General features: G+C 38.4%; 2 protein-coding genes across 4 annotated transcripts; both read left to right on the top strand.

Moving 5' to 3' along the window:
* The first annotated feature begins 291 nt into the window (after positions 1–291).
* On the top strand, positions 292–10174 carry b3gnt2a (UDP-GlcNAc:betaGal beta-1,3-N-acetylglucosaminyltransferase 2a). Of its 3 annotated transcripts, XM_079338416.1 has the most exons (4): positions 292–573; positions 5101–5232; positions 5682–5875; positions 6959–10174. In XM_079338416.1, exons 3-4 carry the CDS (start codon positions 5841–5843, stop codon positions 8184–8186), a joined length of 1263 nt encoding a protein of 420 aa, XP_079194542.1. In that variant the 5' UTR covers positions 292–573; positions 5101–5232; positions 5682–5840; the 3' UTR covers positions 8187–10174. The 3 variants fall into 3 exon arrangements, with proteins under 3 accessions (XP_079194542.1, XP_079194541.1, XP_079194543.1); XM_079338415.1 differs by lacking the exon at positions 292–573 and having other exon boundaries at positions 5092–5232; XM_079338417.1 differs by lacking the exons at positions 292–573; positions 5682–5875 and having other exon boundaries at positions 5092–5232.
* Positions 10175–10665: 491 nt separating this feature from the next.
* On the top strand, positions 10666–16059 carry LOC306820469 (uncharacterized protein). Its single transcript, XM_079338318.1, has 10 exons — positions 10666–10888; positions 10993–11023; positions 11762–12372; positions 12531–12906; positions 13376–13417; positions 13593–13693; positions 13786–13847; positions 14057–14220; positions 14477–14632; positions 15570–16059. The coding sequence occupies exons 1-10, from the start codon at positions 10808–10810 to the stop codon at positions 15932–15934; spliced, it is 1989 nt and encodes a 662-aa protein (XP_079194444.1). The 5' UTR covers positions 10666–10807; the 3' UTR covers positions 15935–16059.
* Positions 16060–17422: the final 1363 nt, after the last annotated feature.

Below are 17422 nucleotides of genomic sequence, written 5' to 3' on the forward strand. Positions count from 1 at the left end.
GAAGCTTCATCAAGTGTTTCGTCTTCTTACAGTAATACATGAATTGGAAAAGACAGGAGTTGTTGCTCTAACGCTGTTTTGTCCTTTTTATTGCGAGTATAAAGAATTGCGTTGCAACAAAAATACAAAAACGATATGTTTGTTAATTTGAAAGAAACGTAATTTGTTTAGTTTTTTAAATGCTATTATGTGTGGCTGTGGTCTATGCCTTGTCTGTAAAGCACTTTGCGGGTGGAGAGAAAAGGGTGTTCATGGGACCAAAATAACACAGTTGAGACGTGTAGAAGTCCCATACTTTGACCTGAGGGAGGAGTCATTGCGCACGCATCATAGGAGAGACGCACACTATAACAGTTGGGACCTTTCTCTACACAGTGAACATACAATATGTTCAGGAGGGTGATTTAAGGACTGATTAGGACTTAGTTTATACAGTTTATATCTAAATAAACTCGCGCGCAGGTGTACAGAAAAAAACGTCACCCAGAGCAGCAGACGAAAGGTGTTGTAGCTCAGGTGAAGTGCTGCAGCAGCTTGATTTCACAAGGACGCCTGGAAGAGTTGATCTGAGAGGTGAGTGTGCAGCAAAATGACCTGACTCAGCTTCAGCCATACACGATCTACTTTTATTCGCACTTAATTTGGACTTCAAAGGTTACTCAACAGACTCTTCTGCTAAACAAATCCAAAAGTTTGACTGTTGACAGGCTACAGAAAAAACGTAACCTGCGGACACTGACCCATTTTGGATGATAAGAACATTTATTCACAAGTTTGAAGTTGTTCAGCTTAAGGTTTTTGAGTAGAGATGCCACTGAACTATCAAAGAAAAATAACTTTCACGACTTGCATCACAAACTAATTCTGCAGTAGTTATAATTCCAGTCATTAGATTCAAGATTTGAATAATTTTGTATATATTTCATAATGTCAAAATACTTACATTACATACATACATTGCACATTACTGTATAGGCCCAATAAATAATTCTGGAGTTGAAGATGTAAGTTAAGTACAAGTGTACCTGAAAAAACCTTGACAGATGAGATGGTTGCTTAAGTAATAATGTTTTTGACCAGGATAATGTCTGTGTAACTAAAAGTTAAGTCAATAGTTGGAACTGCTTATTTATAAAAAAAAAAAAGGTGCAGCAATGTTAAGCTTTATTTACAGAGAAATTCGTTTTGTGTTTTTTTCTTTTTAAATAAGTTTATCTCACATACTGTAAACAAAAACGATCTTTTAATGACAGAAATGATTGCACTTTATTTAAGTGCACAATATTTTGTACATGAAACATAAAACAATCATGAACAGTCAAGTCCTGAAATGTATGAGTAATCTAATGAAAGGATACTGATACAGTACGAATTTCTGTGAATACGTTAAGTTTAGGTAAACTTTTGTAGAGGTGACTTTTATGTCAGCAGGCTACGATCTATTCTGAGAAGACCATATTTAAGGAGAAGCATGTCATATGAAGTATTTCAAAAGCATAATGTATGGCCTCAGATGACAGTAGAATGAGGGATTGTTCTTCAAATAGAGGTTTGACATTCAAAGAGTAAAGGTGATGTGATTCTCCAATTTTTGACACCTGTTGTATTGTATATAATGGCTCCACTATGATCATGAAATTGTCTATCTTTCTTGTTTCTTTTCTTGTCTTGTCTGTTAGATTAGGACTACGGCCATGATGTGCTGCGTTAATATTATCCAGTCTGTTGATAGATTCAGCCTTAGGGACATTTATGGTATTCAACCCATCAGATACAATATGAGAGTATTAAAAAGGAGCTTTTTTCACTCGGGAGCTTTTTTCACTCGCTTCAAGTTAAAAGCTCCTGTGAAGAACTTTAGTTTTTTGTCAATTTGGGCGCTCCCTGTAGACAAAGTTGTACATCTTATTTATTTGCTTATCTTGTCCTGTATATAGGTTGCCGTTTTTGTATGTATTTTTCTTCTATAGTCAAATGTAAATGAAAGTGCGAGATGAGTGATTTCATATTTTTGCTGAAGGGTGAACTGAACAAGTCAATTTTGAATCGGTATGAACAAGAAGGTAAGAGAAGCTCATTCTGTATACAATGAAGGACAGCTCACTTTCTCGGATATCGAGAGTTGCCAAGCACTGTGTCAAGCACTGTGAGAATGCGTTTTCAGGACATTTCCTTGGTAACAAATACACTTGCAAAGCTATTTAGCCCTGATAAAATTTCTTTAAAGGTGAAATAGGCTGTACGCATGCTGTGTTCATTAAAAAAAAAAAAACAATTAAAAAACGGTTGCGACAACTTTTACTTTTGTGCAATCTCTAGCTCATCCTCTCCCACCCTTTCTGCCTCTGCCTCTAACTCCCCCTCTCTTCCTTTGTCTCCGGTTTCTTTGCACCTGTGTGTAAAGACCCTGTTTGTATTGTAAATCAGAGAGTATTCTAAAGTCCCAAACCTTTCAGAATAACTGAAACCACCTCTGTATCGGTAAGGCAAACAGCCTCTTGAGTGAGATGATTTTTATGTATCTCACACCTGTTTGCTCAGAACTGATCCATATGGTATTTTTAAAGTGAATAATGACTGCAAAAAGGGATGATAGTTCTACTGAAAAAGAGTAGTTCAAGGTGGAGAAAAAAATCAAGTAAATGAGAAAAATAGTTATTTTCTAGGACTATGAACTTAATTAAAAAATTAAAATTGTGAACTATGAACAAGACTTTGTTCACTTTTATCTATTAATAAACTGAACTTTGAGCTAGCTCACTTACTGTGAATAATTACTCTTTTTTTTCCAGTGTGACTTAAATCGCCTTGTCTGATACTTACCTTGAGGCAGAGGTTACAAGCATTTACATATATTAAAATAAATATTGGAAATGGGAAATGGTGATGAAATTGGAAATGGTGATGATCTAGTTTGCTTAGGTAGGTAACAAAGGAGCATCAGTTTTCATGTCAATCTGTGTCATCACCAGACATTTTTTACAGTGCGATAAAGTGCTTTTACTCTTTGGAGGAACGAAGGACCCTTGCAGACCGATTCATCTCCAGCCTACCTTAATAGTTTGATTCAGTAAAAGTACCAAAAAGTACTGTTGAGGCCAGAAAGTGTTAAAAAGTCACTCATCTCAAAGTTGTCATGAAATGTCACATTTTGTGCAAATCAAACATTGAATATTGAAGTAGTACTGGCTGTGAACAATAGGAGGTGCTTTGACCAACACCAAGTGATACATGTAGATTTGTTGAAGTACACATTGATGAAACGTTAATGCATTTTACATTTAGATAGAAATAAAAAAATATATTTGACAGTCACTGCATCTTTACACTAGGTGGAGCACTATGAATTAGAAAAAATGCAGTGTGTCGGACAGAATATGGTAATGCTGGCACTGACATTATTTTTCAAATGTGGTGTGAAATACTTGCTTTAGTACATTATTTTTAAAACTTAATCAAAATGGCTGACTTCCTGTTGGGATTACAGTTTGTTTTCAGTTTTGCAGGGGGCGCCACTGAGCCCTTAATACTAGAGATACAGCAGCTACCAGAAACGTAATTAAAAAGGACTCGGAGCACAATAATTATCCAGGAATGTGTTAATCTCTGCAGGCTGTAAAGAAAGCAGGTTTAAAGATGGATTAAGAAAAAAACATTCTGCTCAAAGTCTTTCTGAACATTTGAAAGAAGCTTTCAGACTTCAGAACAGCATGTTGAGTTCAAATGAGGGATCTTCTCTCAGCATAATCTGAAAAACTTGATGTGGTTAAAGTACTTCTGAGTAAAATGACACAGGTGTGCGTGAACATAAATTGACCTTAAAGCTGTCAATTTACACCCACTTTAGCAAACAGACATCAATGTTTGCTCAGGTTGTTTGTCTTTTAATTGAATCTCAAGACATCCAATAACTAATATCCTCTTTTGGATTAAAGGAACAAAGGATTTATTTTTACTATTTTCTGTCCATTATTCGCAATTCTCTACGCTGCTGGGCTCTCTATAGCCTTAGCAAAATGATTTGGGTGCCCCACTGAACTGAAGTTCTTTAGGATTATTTTACGTTTGTTTTTTAACCATTAAATGATGCACATTTTTCAGTATTGTTCATGAAGAAGACTGCTTAAAACTGCAGAGCACCGTTTATCTTTACATGTTGTGTCCAAAGTTTATCCCTGTTATCCTTGAACAGAACTGACGACATTAGATAGCCGTGCTCTGTCCCATAAACATCCTACTGATAAGTACATGACCTGACAGGACCTGGTATGACAGCTATAAACCCTCTTTTTTTATGAATATATGGTCTGGCTCAATGACAGACAGTGTAGGGCAGCCTAATATAAGTAAACATATGCAATATGTGGTAAAAATGTTCAATTACTAAATAATGTTAGGAAGCATAGTAAATGAAAAGGATTTAAGCTACAGCTCGGTTTTATTTCTATCTGCTTTTCTTTATTTCGTTCACATCTATGTCCCTCCTGCATCCAAAGCAACTTTATAATGTATTTATTTTTACCACTAAATTGGCAACACTAAATCTGAGGCTGCCTGACAGCTATCTTGAGCTTTATCTTTCTGTATTAAAATGATGGGAAACCATGGATTTCATCCCCAGGCCTCAATGAAACGAGTAAACAAGTGAAAAACAAAAGTCAGTTTACTTGAAAAATGTAATGTATGTGCTGTGATAAATGCATACTTTTGCCCTTTGTGAGCCCTAAAACAGAACTATGATTTGCAATTTTGCCTGATCAGAGGTGGGAATATGTGGACTGTGCTCAGCAAACGGCTTGTAGCTTCCTTTGCATCACAAGGAACATATTTTCTTATGTTAGTATTGGGGCGTTGTGTGTAGGTGTGTGTGTATTTACAACCCAATATTGACCAACCAAGTCCAAAAAAAAGATCTTCCCCATTGCTATTGTGATGTGTTTATTGCAATATCTTATATCGTAATAACAGTGAAATTGTCATTAATTGTGCAGCCCTAACAGGCAGAAAAATGTTTAGCTCTCTAAAAACGTGACAAATTGATGCTCCTGTTTAATTGATTTGGTCCTTTTTTGGTTAAATTGTCAATGTGTTGAACTCCAGATGGCTGCGGCAGAAACAACATCCTGGTTCTTCTTGAAGACGTCTTTCTCCTGCTCTCAGCTCCTCTATGAGGCCTAGTGAGGTCTGGGAGTCTACCAGGCCAAACTGACCTCATCATCACACCTGTCACAGGTAATACATGAGTGCAAACACATGAAAAGGTGGCCTAATAACAAATAAAACAGTTGACATGCATTCATTTGACTAAGGGAAGACATATTAGAAAAACTATACACCCTTTAAAATGAGAATGTCATTTTAAACAGTTTCAGTTAAGTTACTGCTAAACCTTTTTGCAGGTTTATCTATAGATTCAAACATCACACATTTGTTTCTTGGATTACTGTTTTTAAGATTTTAGTTTAGGCTTTGTGTCTATCGCCATCTTTTTGGGGGGCTATGTAGTGACCATACTTTAAAAAGAGTAGTTCAAGCACGTAGGGGGTTAACAAAGGCTAAGATATTAAAGCTTTACATTCAGTAGCCAAGGTTACAACATTAACTTGCTAACTAGATGGCTAACAGTTGGTTTCCACCACAGATTTGTGGTGGTGACCAACTTCAGTTTTTTTATTTTTTAGATAAATATGCTGAGAGGACTTGTGAAAGGAGGCAACCTTACTCCTTGCTTGCCCACATGTCCCAAACTATGCTACAAGTTCATTACAGGAATCATCACATCAGGTGGGAAAGGCTAACACCAATCCTGACCAAATGCATTGGCTGCCTCAAATACATCAATGAGTCACAAAAAAAGAAACACGAAACAAGCCAGGTATGGTGAACACAGACACATTTACCTGCTAATTAGTTCCAACAAATAAGTACAATAATATTCGATTCTGACTGATCGTAAAAACTGGAGCTCAGACTTCTTGGACTGTCTGTTGGTACAATAAACCATGCAGCAACACAGATAATGTCTTTAACGTTCACATGAAAAGAATATCTGAATGGTTCCAACAACAACAAACACAGCCCAGGTGTGAAATTGAGTCTGATTAGCTCAGGTGACACCTGCCAGACTAACTTTAAGCCTTAATAATAATTTATGTAAGTTTAACAGATGGTTTATACAAAAATTGAATAAATTGATAAATGAGCTACAGTTATTAAAATAGTTTGTTCCAGGCTTAAACGTGTTTATTTCTGCTTTTAAAGTTTGACATTTTACAATGGGGATCTATTGGGATTGTCTTAAGGAACTTCACTTGCTGGCACTTCTAGACTTGGTTTTATATTCAAAACTTAAAGTTGCCACTTGGTCTATGATTGTAAACAGACCCCAATTAATGTTTTAATAGTTATTACGAGCACCATACCAACCTGAGGTACAATTTAACACTGAGTCAGCGTACCTGCTTACCTGCCAAGCTGATCAAAGTACACATTTTACATGAGTTCATGACGACATTTTCTCCGCCACCTTCAGTGAAAGCCAAGTAAACAACATCACACACAATTTCTCCATATCATCAACCTGATGTTGTCAAGATGGCTTTTGCTCTTCTGTGTGCACATTCAATAAGCAATGACCAGCACTGCTGCCAGTAAACTAGTGTCATGTGCACTGCTAAATTGGAAATGTGTGATTCCCATTTGCTGAAGAGGAGGAGGGGATGAGGAGGAATGTTCACGACCCATTTCTGCAGGATTAGAGATTTTTTGTTTTAAAAAATGCAGCCTGCCTGAGCTCTGAAACTGTGGGGGAAAAAAGAAATCAGGGTTGAACTAGCTGTTTTTATGCTTATAAATTTCCCTTTATATCTCTGCTAAGTTGTACTTGGAGGTTATGGTTCTGCATTATTAAGCCTGGGTCTTTACTTGTGTTTTTTTTTTACCTGTGTTCTCCCTGTAGGTGCAAAGGGTGTGGAAATATGCTTTTGTTCCGAAAAAAAGTAAGCATTCTCTGTGTCACGATAACCCTCAACATCTTCATATGCCTCTTGGTTGTAATCTCGTGGAACCCCAGGCGTGACGGAAGTGACCGCCAGAAGATCCGTATCCCATCAAAGAAGTTTTGGCACCGGCAGGTTCTGAGCAAATCTTTCTGGAACCGGGAGCAACAGCGCCTGGACTTTTTTTACAACCCCATCATAAACTCTGTGCTCTCCGAAGGAGACTCTCTCGTCGAGCTGCCTGATTGGCTGAATGATACAGGGCCACTCAATCCTTGTGAGCCAGATACCAGAGTCCCCGTGCAAATCTTGGACTACAACTCCCTGCCACAGCGCTTCCAGGATTTTCTGTTGCATATGCGCTGCAGGAAATACCCCATTCTGATAAACCAGCCACATGTGTGTGATAAGAAACCCTTCCTGCTTCTCGTTGTCAAGTCTCTGATCCCAAACTTTGACCGGCGGCAGGCAATTAGAGAAACATGGGGCCGGGCAGGGGTCTTAGCCAACCAGACTGTGGCTACCATCTTCCTGCTGGGCAACACCTTATCTTCTGACCATTTCCCAGACTTACTTGGGATGCTGCATCATGAGGCGGCGCTCCACAAAGACCTCCTCCAGTGGGACTACAGGGACACCTTCTTTAACCTCACGTTGAAGGAGGTCCTTTTCCTGGAGTGGTTCAGCCAAAACTGTCCCCATGCCCAGTTCATACTAAAGGGGGACGACGATGTATTTGTGAACACTTTACGGATTATTGAGCTCCTGCAAAACATTTCACAGAGCAGAGCTAAGGATCTGTTCATAGGGGACGTAATCAGTAACGCAGGTCCACATAGGAACCGGAAGTTAAAGTATTTTATACCAGAGAGTGTGTTCACAGGGCAATATCCGCCCTACGCAGGAGGAGGAGGTTATCTGTACTCCGGAGAGGTAGCTCTCCAGCTTTATAATGTGTCTCAACAGGTTGTATTGCATCCCATAGATGACGTCTACACTGGGATGTGTCTAAAGAAGCTTGGTTTAGTTCCTGAGAAGCACTCAGGCTTCAGGACGTTTGGCATTGATCAGAAATACAAAGACAACCCCTGTGTGTACCGGAGCCTGATGTTGGTTCACAGCCTGACGCCTCAGGAGATGCTGAGGATATGGTATTGGATTATCCATCCTGAGCTGCACTGCCAGTGAACACCTGGATTCACATTTTATTTAGGTTAAATATAGGTGTTTTCCTGACTCCAAATTAATTCTGATGCAATCAATTCAGTTGAATCAGATTTTGCTGTCAGTCAACAAAATGAAGGTTTTATTGTAATCTGCTGTTTTTTTATCCTTGACCTGTTTAGATATCCCTTGAAAACCTACAAATTGCATCATTGAACAGGACGAAGGGTTTGAGTCTGCTGAGGTCAGGAACTTAAGTTAAAAGAAATAAGCAGCTCATCTTACAAACTTACAACCCTGCCAAAGACTGTAGAGGAAACGCGGATTGTAAACAGGAAAATGCTTCATACAGTGTTTTTAACTGTTTTAATTCACCTGTTACAAAACAAAGTACCTTTTAGAATAATGAACACTGGAGGATGTTCTGAGATTTGTAAAGTTTAAAGTCTGTCCTGTGTTTGAAAGATTATTTTGATGATTTATCAACTGTATTTTATTTTCATCTTGATTCAATGCATCTTTTTTTCTCTTCCTCTTTCTGTATTACTTAAGAAATAGAAAACAGTGGATGAATATGAACTCGGAAACTGGAGTTTTGAAGAGTTTTTGAGTTATTTCTGAAACTTCAGCCCTGTATCTGCACAGTTTGACTAATATGTGCTGAAAAGGAAGAAATGTTCACTTTTTGAAGCTAGTAACAACAGTTGCATTACTCTTTTAAAAGGCACTAGCCTACATTGCTAAAAACAGTAATATAATCATGCGGAAAACAGAATTGCACTGACTGGCTAATATGGTTGTGTTATAGAGTATGACAGCAATATTGTGTTTTAACAGAACTGCTATATAAAACTCAAGTCCATTACCATTAGAAATTGACATCAAATAAGATGTATAGATTTGTCAATAAATACTTGCCCACAGTAAGGGTGAGACAACTACACAATAATGCACTTAATTCTTAGCAGCTTCAGGTATAACAGGTACCATCATACATTAATTACACTTCCAATTTATAAATTCTTCATTTTGTTGTCACAAGAAACAAACAACGAAATTATATTCCTGACACATGTACACTTTTTCATTTTGAATCCTACATTTTTGTCAGTGTGTTTGTGTAACTCAGGCTGAGTTTTACATTCCACTTGAGCTGCTCAGCTATCGAGATAGCAGAATGCACAGGGACAGCCTTTATATTGTATTCATATTGATGTGATATAAGCATCAGCCTGTTACTATTGTCATACAGGCAGCTGTGCCCTAATGCACCTCTTCCCTTTCCAGTGTCACAAATGTGCAGCCTTTTAACTAGACAGGGAAACTCAGCAAGAGTTTGGCTTTTGAACTCCATTAGTCACTTGTTTTCAACTTAGGTTGCTTTTGAAACACACAACAAGCACAAAGTTTACTTTTCGAAACAGTAAATCAGCGTTTTCTTTGCATGAAGGTATTTAACAGAACGAGGAAGGAAAGCTGTTATAAAGTGGTGCTGCCAGCTTCATTTTTCTTTCTCCTTACTCTGCCTATGATGAGCTTACCCTGATATCCTTACACAACCAACTAACAAAGGCAACAACAAGTACAAGACACAGAGTTGGGCAATCATGGAATCACTATGCTAAGTACATTCTACTAAATGATGTGTATCAGACAGGATTGAGAAGTTGGTACAAATGGAGACTGAGTGATAATATTTGGGTATATGCTGCAGCCTATTCTTGCGTATACCTTCCATTAAACCCCATGATGCAGTATACCTTCAAGCTTTAGCTTTGGGATTAGTGTGATTTGCCTGTAGTTAAATCAATCAACTGAGGTTTACAATGCTGTACTCTCCTTTTATTGTCACCATCTTACAACACAAATATTAGGATAACCTCTGATCCAGACCTACATTAATACACTCGCTGTGTAAACAGACTTCCAGCTCCCAATGACACAGTTTCTGTGCAGAACTTCAGAAAACAGGATTTTCTCCTTTGAAAGTGTCCATTAAACTGTAACTGTCATGAATTGTGTCTGTTTTGTTTTTGAAGCTAAAATGAGGTTGAAGCCGGGTTATCAGGGTGCTTTTGTATGTGGGCATGTATATATATATATATATATATATATATAAAATTGAGTATGGCTCACATGAAGCAGATTGAAATTATTTAGAAGCCTTGGCTCAGTGTCCAATTGAAGTTTTGATAAAAATTAAACAACTTTTATTCTAGGTTGATTCTTATGTTATTAAAAGAGACTAAATGAGGAAGATTTTTTTATAACGCTACATCCATCAGATATTCATCAAAAACAGACCTTTTCTACATTAACAGAGATGTAGATGACCTATTGTTGAAATTATCAATATATTTGTTTAATTTGTTATTTTTTACAGCAATATTTAATGTATGTAAAAAAAAAAAAAGGTATATTTTGTGGGGTTTAAGCTAAACAAAGTGTACTATTGAAGATAAAACAGTGACCTCTGGTGGACAAATCTGATACCTACAGCCAGTGAAAAGAAACTCAATCAGTTAATTGATGAAGTTCAGCTGCTCACAGAAAAACGACAACACAGTTTATCTGAACCTGTGACGATTAACTAGACTTTCGCTCTTTAACTCAATTAAAAAAACTTAAACCCACAACATTGTGAAATGCAACAAAAGAAAAACTGTAGCTTTAAAAGCGAGCTGCTCATATTCCTGCTGATTTTTTGGAAACACTGTAATTCCCAGGTAAGAATTTAAAGAACAATAAAATGAGCTGGTATTGTGTTGAAGATTTTGAGTTATAACAATCGTTTGACCATAATTCTTTGATTTCATTGTTGTATTTGTAGATAAACATTGAAGAAGCCAATAACCCTCCAGGTGAGAGTCGAGTCTTATTTTTGACAGTCACGATCAGGATTTAAGAACCGAAATGACAAGTTTATGGCAGATGAAGTGGATTTTGAATAACCAGGGAACATGTTCACTATGTTGAGCTTTATTGGAAAAACATTAAAAGCATTTCTTTAAACACTTATACTTTGAAATCATGTGAATTACATGTGCTTTACTTCTATGACTAACAGAAGTACCTGTTCAATGTATTATCTGGTTTACGTTTGAAAGTTCTGCATTAAGTTCCCTTTTTGTTCATTCTAGTTAGATTAGCAACTGAAAAGAGACGGAATGAATCCGATGCAGAAGTGTACTGTTTATAATGGACAGCAGGGGGCGACCCTAATAAATAAGATACAATAGCAATAGCAACAAACTAGTAAATAATGTGGATATTTACCCTTCTTTTCCTAGTCTGTGGATTGTTGATTTATAATGTTGATGCACAATTGAGTGGGAAGTTTTTTTTTCTTCAGTATAAAATGTTGTTTTATACTTTGTACTTTGTAATTCGCCATGAATATTTATAGGTTTTAAAAACCATCCCTGCATGCCTTTTTTTTTCTTGTGGTCAATGTGTTGAAATGAAACCAACTGCCTGGAAAGTAAAATTATTGATTGAGCTCTTTTGAGGAAAAAGTGGGTATAATGCTGAAAAGTAGCCTGTTATTTATGAAAACCTAAGCGCTGTAAAACCACAAGGGCTTGTCACTGTTTCCTCAGACAGCCCTGAGCCTGAAGGTGGTGCATTCTTTGCCCTGCGGAGCTGCCACCAGCTGCTGCAAGGCAGCAGCGGTGAGTTCTTCTCCCCAGACTACCTCTGCTCCAACCCACCTCTGTGGTGCAACTGGACCATTAAGGTGGATCATGGGAAAAGGATCCATCTGCACCTGGAGGACCTGACCCCCGATGACACCTGCCACCTCAAAGAGGACCAGGTCCACGTGGATGAGCCCATCGGACTCTTAAAGGGTCACAAAGTCCTGCATAAGTGTTGGAAGGAAGCCAAGTTCATGTCATTCTCAAACACACTGTATGTGGTACTGCTGATTGGGGGTCGACCCAGCTCGCCTTACAGGGGCTTCTACGGACGCTACCAGGCGTTTGGACCACCGGTGGTTTACAACCCACTGGAGGAGTTCACACAGAGAAACAGGGAGTTAGGACCGTCTGCTGAAACCAATACATTTGAAATCAACCAAGAACATGTGCAGTCAGACTCACAGGACTATTCTGAAAGAGTCAATCCAGATCAGATATATGATTATAATGATCAACATGCAGACATTACGCCTGAGCTGCCCTTGGAAGAAGAGGAGCAAACAGACAATGAGGTAGTAGTCTCCAATATTATCTTTTTTTTATTATTATTTTTTTTAGCTTTTACTGAATCTATCTATGGTTAAGCCTTTCCTTCACTGCTATGAATGAAAGTATTTTCTTATTTTTCTTTTATTTCATTCTTTATCATTTACTCTTTGGTGAATTACAGCCACATCCATCCATACATCCGTTTACAGCTGAGCCCACAGTGCTGGCATCCACCCAGGAGAGCTCAAGATCTGGACGAGGTGCTGATCGAAACGCTTCAGCCCAGTCTGTGCCAACTGAGTCTACACAGAAGAACCAAGTAAGTCAGAACCACAAGCTTGAGCCCACTCAAACACCAACAGCAATACAGAGGAGTATCGAGGAAGATTCAAAACAGCCAGAAGAAGCTGCAGTCACAGAGCAGGAGAACAGGAAGGAGGTGAGTGAGGCCTTGGACCAGCCCCTCCATCCCTCTGAGGGACCAGAACCAGAGGAGCCTGAGCTCACTCACCCTCACCCAAACATTGTGGAGCAACTGTCTGACCACAGAGGAACCTGTAAGTACATGTGCATCTCAAAAATATAGATTTATATTAGTTTGGAAACCCTTGCAATTTCTTTTCTTTCTTTTTGGGACATCACACGCGTGTCTACATTGCTGTACCCCAAAGCATTTGTCAACATATAAAACATATTTGCAAGTCGTATTTTTTATTAAACATACAATAAATCCCTTACTCACTCTTAAGTTCTTTATGATCGTATGGGTTGGATACCATTCATGATATGCGGACAAAAGTGCTGATTTATTTGATGGGTCAAAGCCAAACTGGGACAACAAAACTCTTCTCTATTTTTAATCTACTGGGCACCAGTTTGCAATCCTCTAATTTTTCATTCTTCACTGAAAACAGAGTGTAAACTGAGGGTAAACTGCTTTTTGAATAACTGATATAAACAACACAATAATAAGGCAGTATTTTGCATAGTCTTTAATATGCTTGTCTTTGTGTTTCTGTCCTGTAGATGACAGTAGAAATCACTCTGAAATAGCACATCTTCCTGGTGGTGAGTCTATTTTTAAGTGCTTGCACTTAACAAGAGCAACAATTGTCTAATCCTTCAGTAAATCCAAATCCAAAGGAAACGCACACATTTGACTAATGGTATTAATTACATGTAAATAGATGGGTTGTTAAGTATTTTTAAAATATCCTTTTGTATTGGTACTCTGACCACACAGATCACCTGTTCGAGGTGGCTGTTGAAGTGAATTTCCAGCAGGACTTGGAGGAGTCTTCGGTGAAGCTTTCGATGTCCCTCCAGCAACCAATAAAGGCTCTAGTAGGTGGATGAAAATCAAGGATAATGCATCAAAGTTGCTGCATTCCATGGGTGAAGTTTTAAGTTTTATTCTTTTTTTTGTTTTTCTGTAGGTCGTCAAGAAGCTGGAGGCACTTCACTCACTGCTGTCTGTCTCTTTTAAAAGAGTGAAAAGGTCGGTGCACAATATCTGTCCTTGAGTATCTTAACCTGTCACCAGATGTCATTAGAGATGCTTGAAAAGAGAAATCATGAATAAAGGTATTTGTGAAATGAGTTTGCCATCCTGCTTTGAATTTGGTTAAATTTGACCTGAAGCAGCATTAGTTTTTCTCCTAAATGTTAGGGTTAAAATTCAACTATAAATCTGTGTTGTATGTGCAGGATAAGTGTTGGGGCGCTGTGTATCCTCTGGCTGCAGATCAGACATGGCCAAGGGGACCTACAGGTGCGGAGGGCGGTCAACTCTCTGCACGAACTCACTACCACACCCATTAACATCAGAGGAAGATCAGAGATAGGAGTCATCATGTCCATGTCCATTGCAGGTATGTCAGATGACTCCACTGAACGAGTATAATCAAGAAACATGGATCTAAAACAAAGGACACTTTGACTAGAGCTTAAGCATAAGAGCTTAAAAATGTTTGCATACAGTATGTATACATTTTAGTTTGAACTAAAGTGTAGTGCATTGTATTCATAGGAAGGGCTCAAAAAGCTGCGTAGTTTTTGTAAGATACTATAGGAACTTTTCTATACAAATATGTGGTCTCTCTGTATTTCTTTAAACATGTGTTTCAGATGTAAATGAGTGTGGGACCCAGCTGGTCTTGTGTGACGTTAATGCAGACTGTAAGAACCACTTTGGTACATATGAATGCCGCTGCAGGCCCGGCTTTAGGGATGCATCCCGCTTTGGAACAGGAGGATCTGTCTGTGCAGATGTCCAGGAAGCAGGTAAGGGTGCTCTGATGTGGAACCGTTGTCATTTTAAAACCTGGGCCTTATTTTTGGGTTTCCTGGGGCCTAAATAACAAAAAGGCACCATGAGTTTTGAATTTCCACAAATAGATTCAGTCAGTGAAACATGGTGTAATGGCTACAACTAAATCTCTGTTGGTTAATTCAAGGTGCAATAATAACAGAGCTTCTTTAACATTTAAACAGGAGGTATCCCGACATAAGATATAAAAACAAAAGGAGTAAAGAAAATAAAAGAAGTAGCTGTTACTTCGCTCTCTTTAAAGCCAATCCTTGCTGTTTGCACAGTGGAGTAGCTAGCTTACGACTGCCACAGTTGTTATTGACTTTCAAAGTTTCAAATGTAACGCAACATGTGTGACACATAATAACCTGTAAAACATAATCAACTCAGGCCTATTTAGACCACTAAATCCATGTTTTGCAATGTAAAATTAGTGTTTTTGTAAATAGACTCTGGTGGCTTTAAAAGGAGGAATGTAACAGCTCTTCTCTGTAGGGATATTATGTTAATAGTACAAGACATTAAAAAAAAATCTGAGCCTAACTATAACTTTTAATTGATTAACTTTAATGAGAAGTAATTTCCCCATAATTGTGTAGCATCCAACACAGACCTTTGCCATTAAGCAGGCTTAAGTAATCTACTGCAGCAAGTCCAAAACTTTTTAAACCTGTTTGCCAGTTTAATCCTAAATTTGTAAAAAGGGGGCCACAGATTTAAAAATACCAGGATAACCTTTTAAATGAGTAGCTGGAGCAGTGTTTTTGTTCACTCTGCTCCCCAGACAGCTGCAGCTTTTTGATGAATTGTAATTAGTTAAAATATCAACCACTGTGGTTAATTTAGACCTGAACAAAATCAAAAATCCGATTTGGGAACATCTTCTGATGCCCTGTTGTCTTTGTGCAGGTTGCAGCTTGGGTCTGTCCTCTGAGACTAAAGCTGTCTACGTGCTCTTCTTCCTGCTCAGCTGCCTCATCCTGTTGCTCTTGACGGCAGCCGGCACGCTTTACCACCGTCACCACCAGGGATCTTTCCTTGTCCGTTGCCACAGCAACATCTCTCATCATGACCCCACCAACAACAACCATCACAATCATGAAGGTGACCCTGACCTGACACCTCTGCCTCCTCCCCCGCCTGCCAGAGGCTTCAGGGAGGGCTGGCCTCAAGTGAAGGAGCGCCTCCCTCCTGTTGACCTGCCGCTCCTGCGGTTCAGCCCACTGCTGCCACCAGACGGCTACACAGAGCCGCAGGAGGCCGGGAGGATGTGAACAGATAGTGGACTAGGAGCTGTGGCTTTTCAGTTTCTAAACTCCACACGTTAAAATCTGTTTACTTTAATTTCTGTTTGCTCTAATACTGTTGGCCACTGCATGTAATCTGTTGAATAAAAAACACAACATAACAGCATTTCCTTTCTGTCTTTGTTATTTTGAATAAGGGACTATGAGGGGGTTTTCTAAGCCAACCACAAATTGCAAAGTGTCACAGTCTGTGCCACACTAAAATTGAACTAGTACTGTATTTTATTGTTGCTCTCTGTCGTTAGTTGTTGTTGTTAGAGTTGATGGTTTTGCAGTGTTTATTTGCATAAGTCTGTAGAGAGTGTATAACCATTTTTTTTAATTAATTGACAATGAAATGCTTTTATATAGGCCTGACTACTTTACTTTTTCTTAACATGAAGTACAGTATTGCCAAATGGTTATAGTCAGTACTAAATAATACAAACCTATTGTTTATGACACAGCAACCAATGTCACAACTACAATACATAATTGGAAAAATGCTGCTGTGTGGAAGTCCAAAAAAATGGATTTGATAGGCTTTGGACTTGAGGCTGGCTGAGGAAGACAGTGAGTCTCCATCAAGACCCACATTTAAATCCCAATGTTCCCAATAGAAACAAGCATGTTTATAAGAAAACAGTTTAGTTGTCAATAGCTTGTTTTTGTTAAAAAAAAGAAGCTATTTTTGCATAATTAGTTGCATTGCAACTAAATAACTACTTCATTTCATTTATTATAACTCAACAGAAATGGGAAGGAATATGTTTTTTTGTTGTTGCTATTTTTGTTGACATTTTCTGCATTAGAAATGCAACATTTAAGTTCAGGAATTTGCCGATTAAACATAAGCACCTGTGTGGCTCAAGGACACTCCAGCAGGGATCTAGGTCTGTTGAAGACCTGTGACCTCTAAGATCCAGGCAAGCCACCCTGTGTGGCTGTGTGCAGGGAGTGACATGTAGTCTGTGCTGGCCCACCTAGTCCAAACCTCTTAAATAGGCTTACAGCAGCTAATCCAGGCGGTGTGCTGTCACATGGGAAGTCTGCTGACCTAACTCTGCTTTATAAAACGCTGCTCATTTTCCAAACTCAATTAACAAGGCTTTTGCTTCAACATGTATAGCGGAGGTCATCAAGTGAAATTCAAAAGGGCCTGTTTCGAGAAGATTTTTACTTAAGCAAAGGTCTGGAAGGTTGTTACTTCTGTTACAACAGTATAATACATTCATACTACACAACAAGGAGCCTATATTGGTATATCTGTAGGTATAGGCCAGAGGTTCTCAAACTTTTTTAGACCATCGACCCCTTACAGTTAACACACTTTTCCAAGGACCCCTCAATATTGTCACGTTGATAAGCATAACTGTATTAATACAATGCATTAATTTACCATGTAGTACTTTGCAACAATAGAATTATGCACATTTATACTTTCCAAGTAGTTTCATAATCTTTTTGTAAATTACT

Source organism: Symphodus melops, assembly GCF_947650265.1.
Source record: "Symphodus melops genome assembly, chromosome: 2".
NCBI lineage: Eukaryota > Metazoa > Chordata > Actinopteri > Labriformes > Labridae > Symphodus > Symphodus melops.

Excerpts from the sequence above, each read along its gene's own strand:
- b3gnt2a (XM_079338416.1), top strand. The coding sequence starts at position 5,841 with ATGAGTCACAAAAAAAGAAACACGAAACAAGCCAG. Across the intron at positions 5,876-6,958 it reads AGAAACACGAAACAAGCCAG|GTGCAAAGGGTGTGGAAATA; the intron begins GTATGGTGAACA and ends TTCTCCCTGTAG.
- LOC306820469 (XM_079338318.1), top strand. The coding sequence starts at position 10,808 with ATGCAACAAAAGAAAAACTGTAGCTTTAAAAGCGAGCTGCTCATATTC. Across the intron at positions 12,907-13,375 it reads GTCTGACCACAGAGGAACCT|ATGACAGTAGAAATCACTCT; the intron begins GTAAGTACATGT and ends TCTGTCCTGTAG. Across the intron at positions 13,418-13,592 it reads AATAGCACATCTTCCTGGTG|ATCACCTGTTCGAGGTGGCT; the intron begins GTGAGTCTATTT and ends CTGACCACACAG.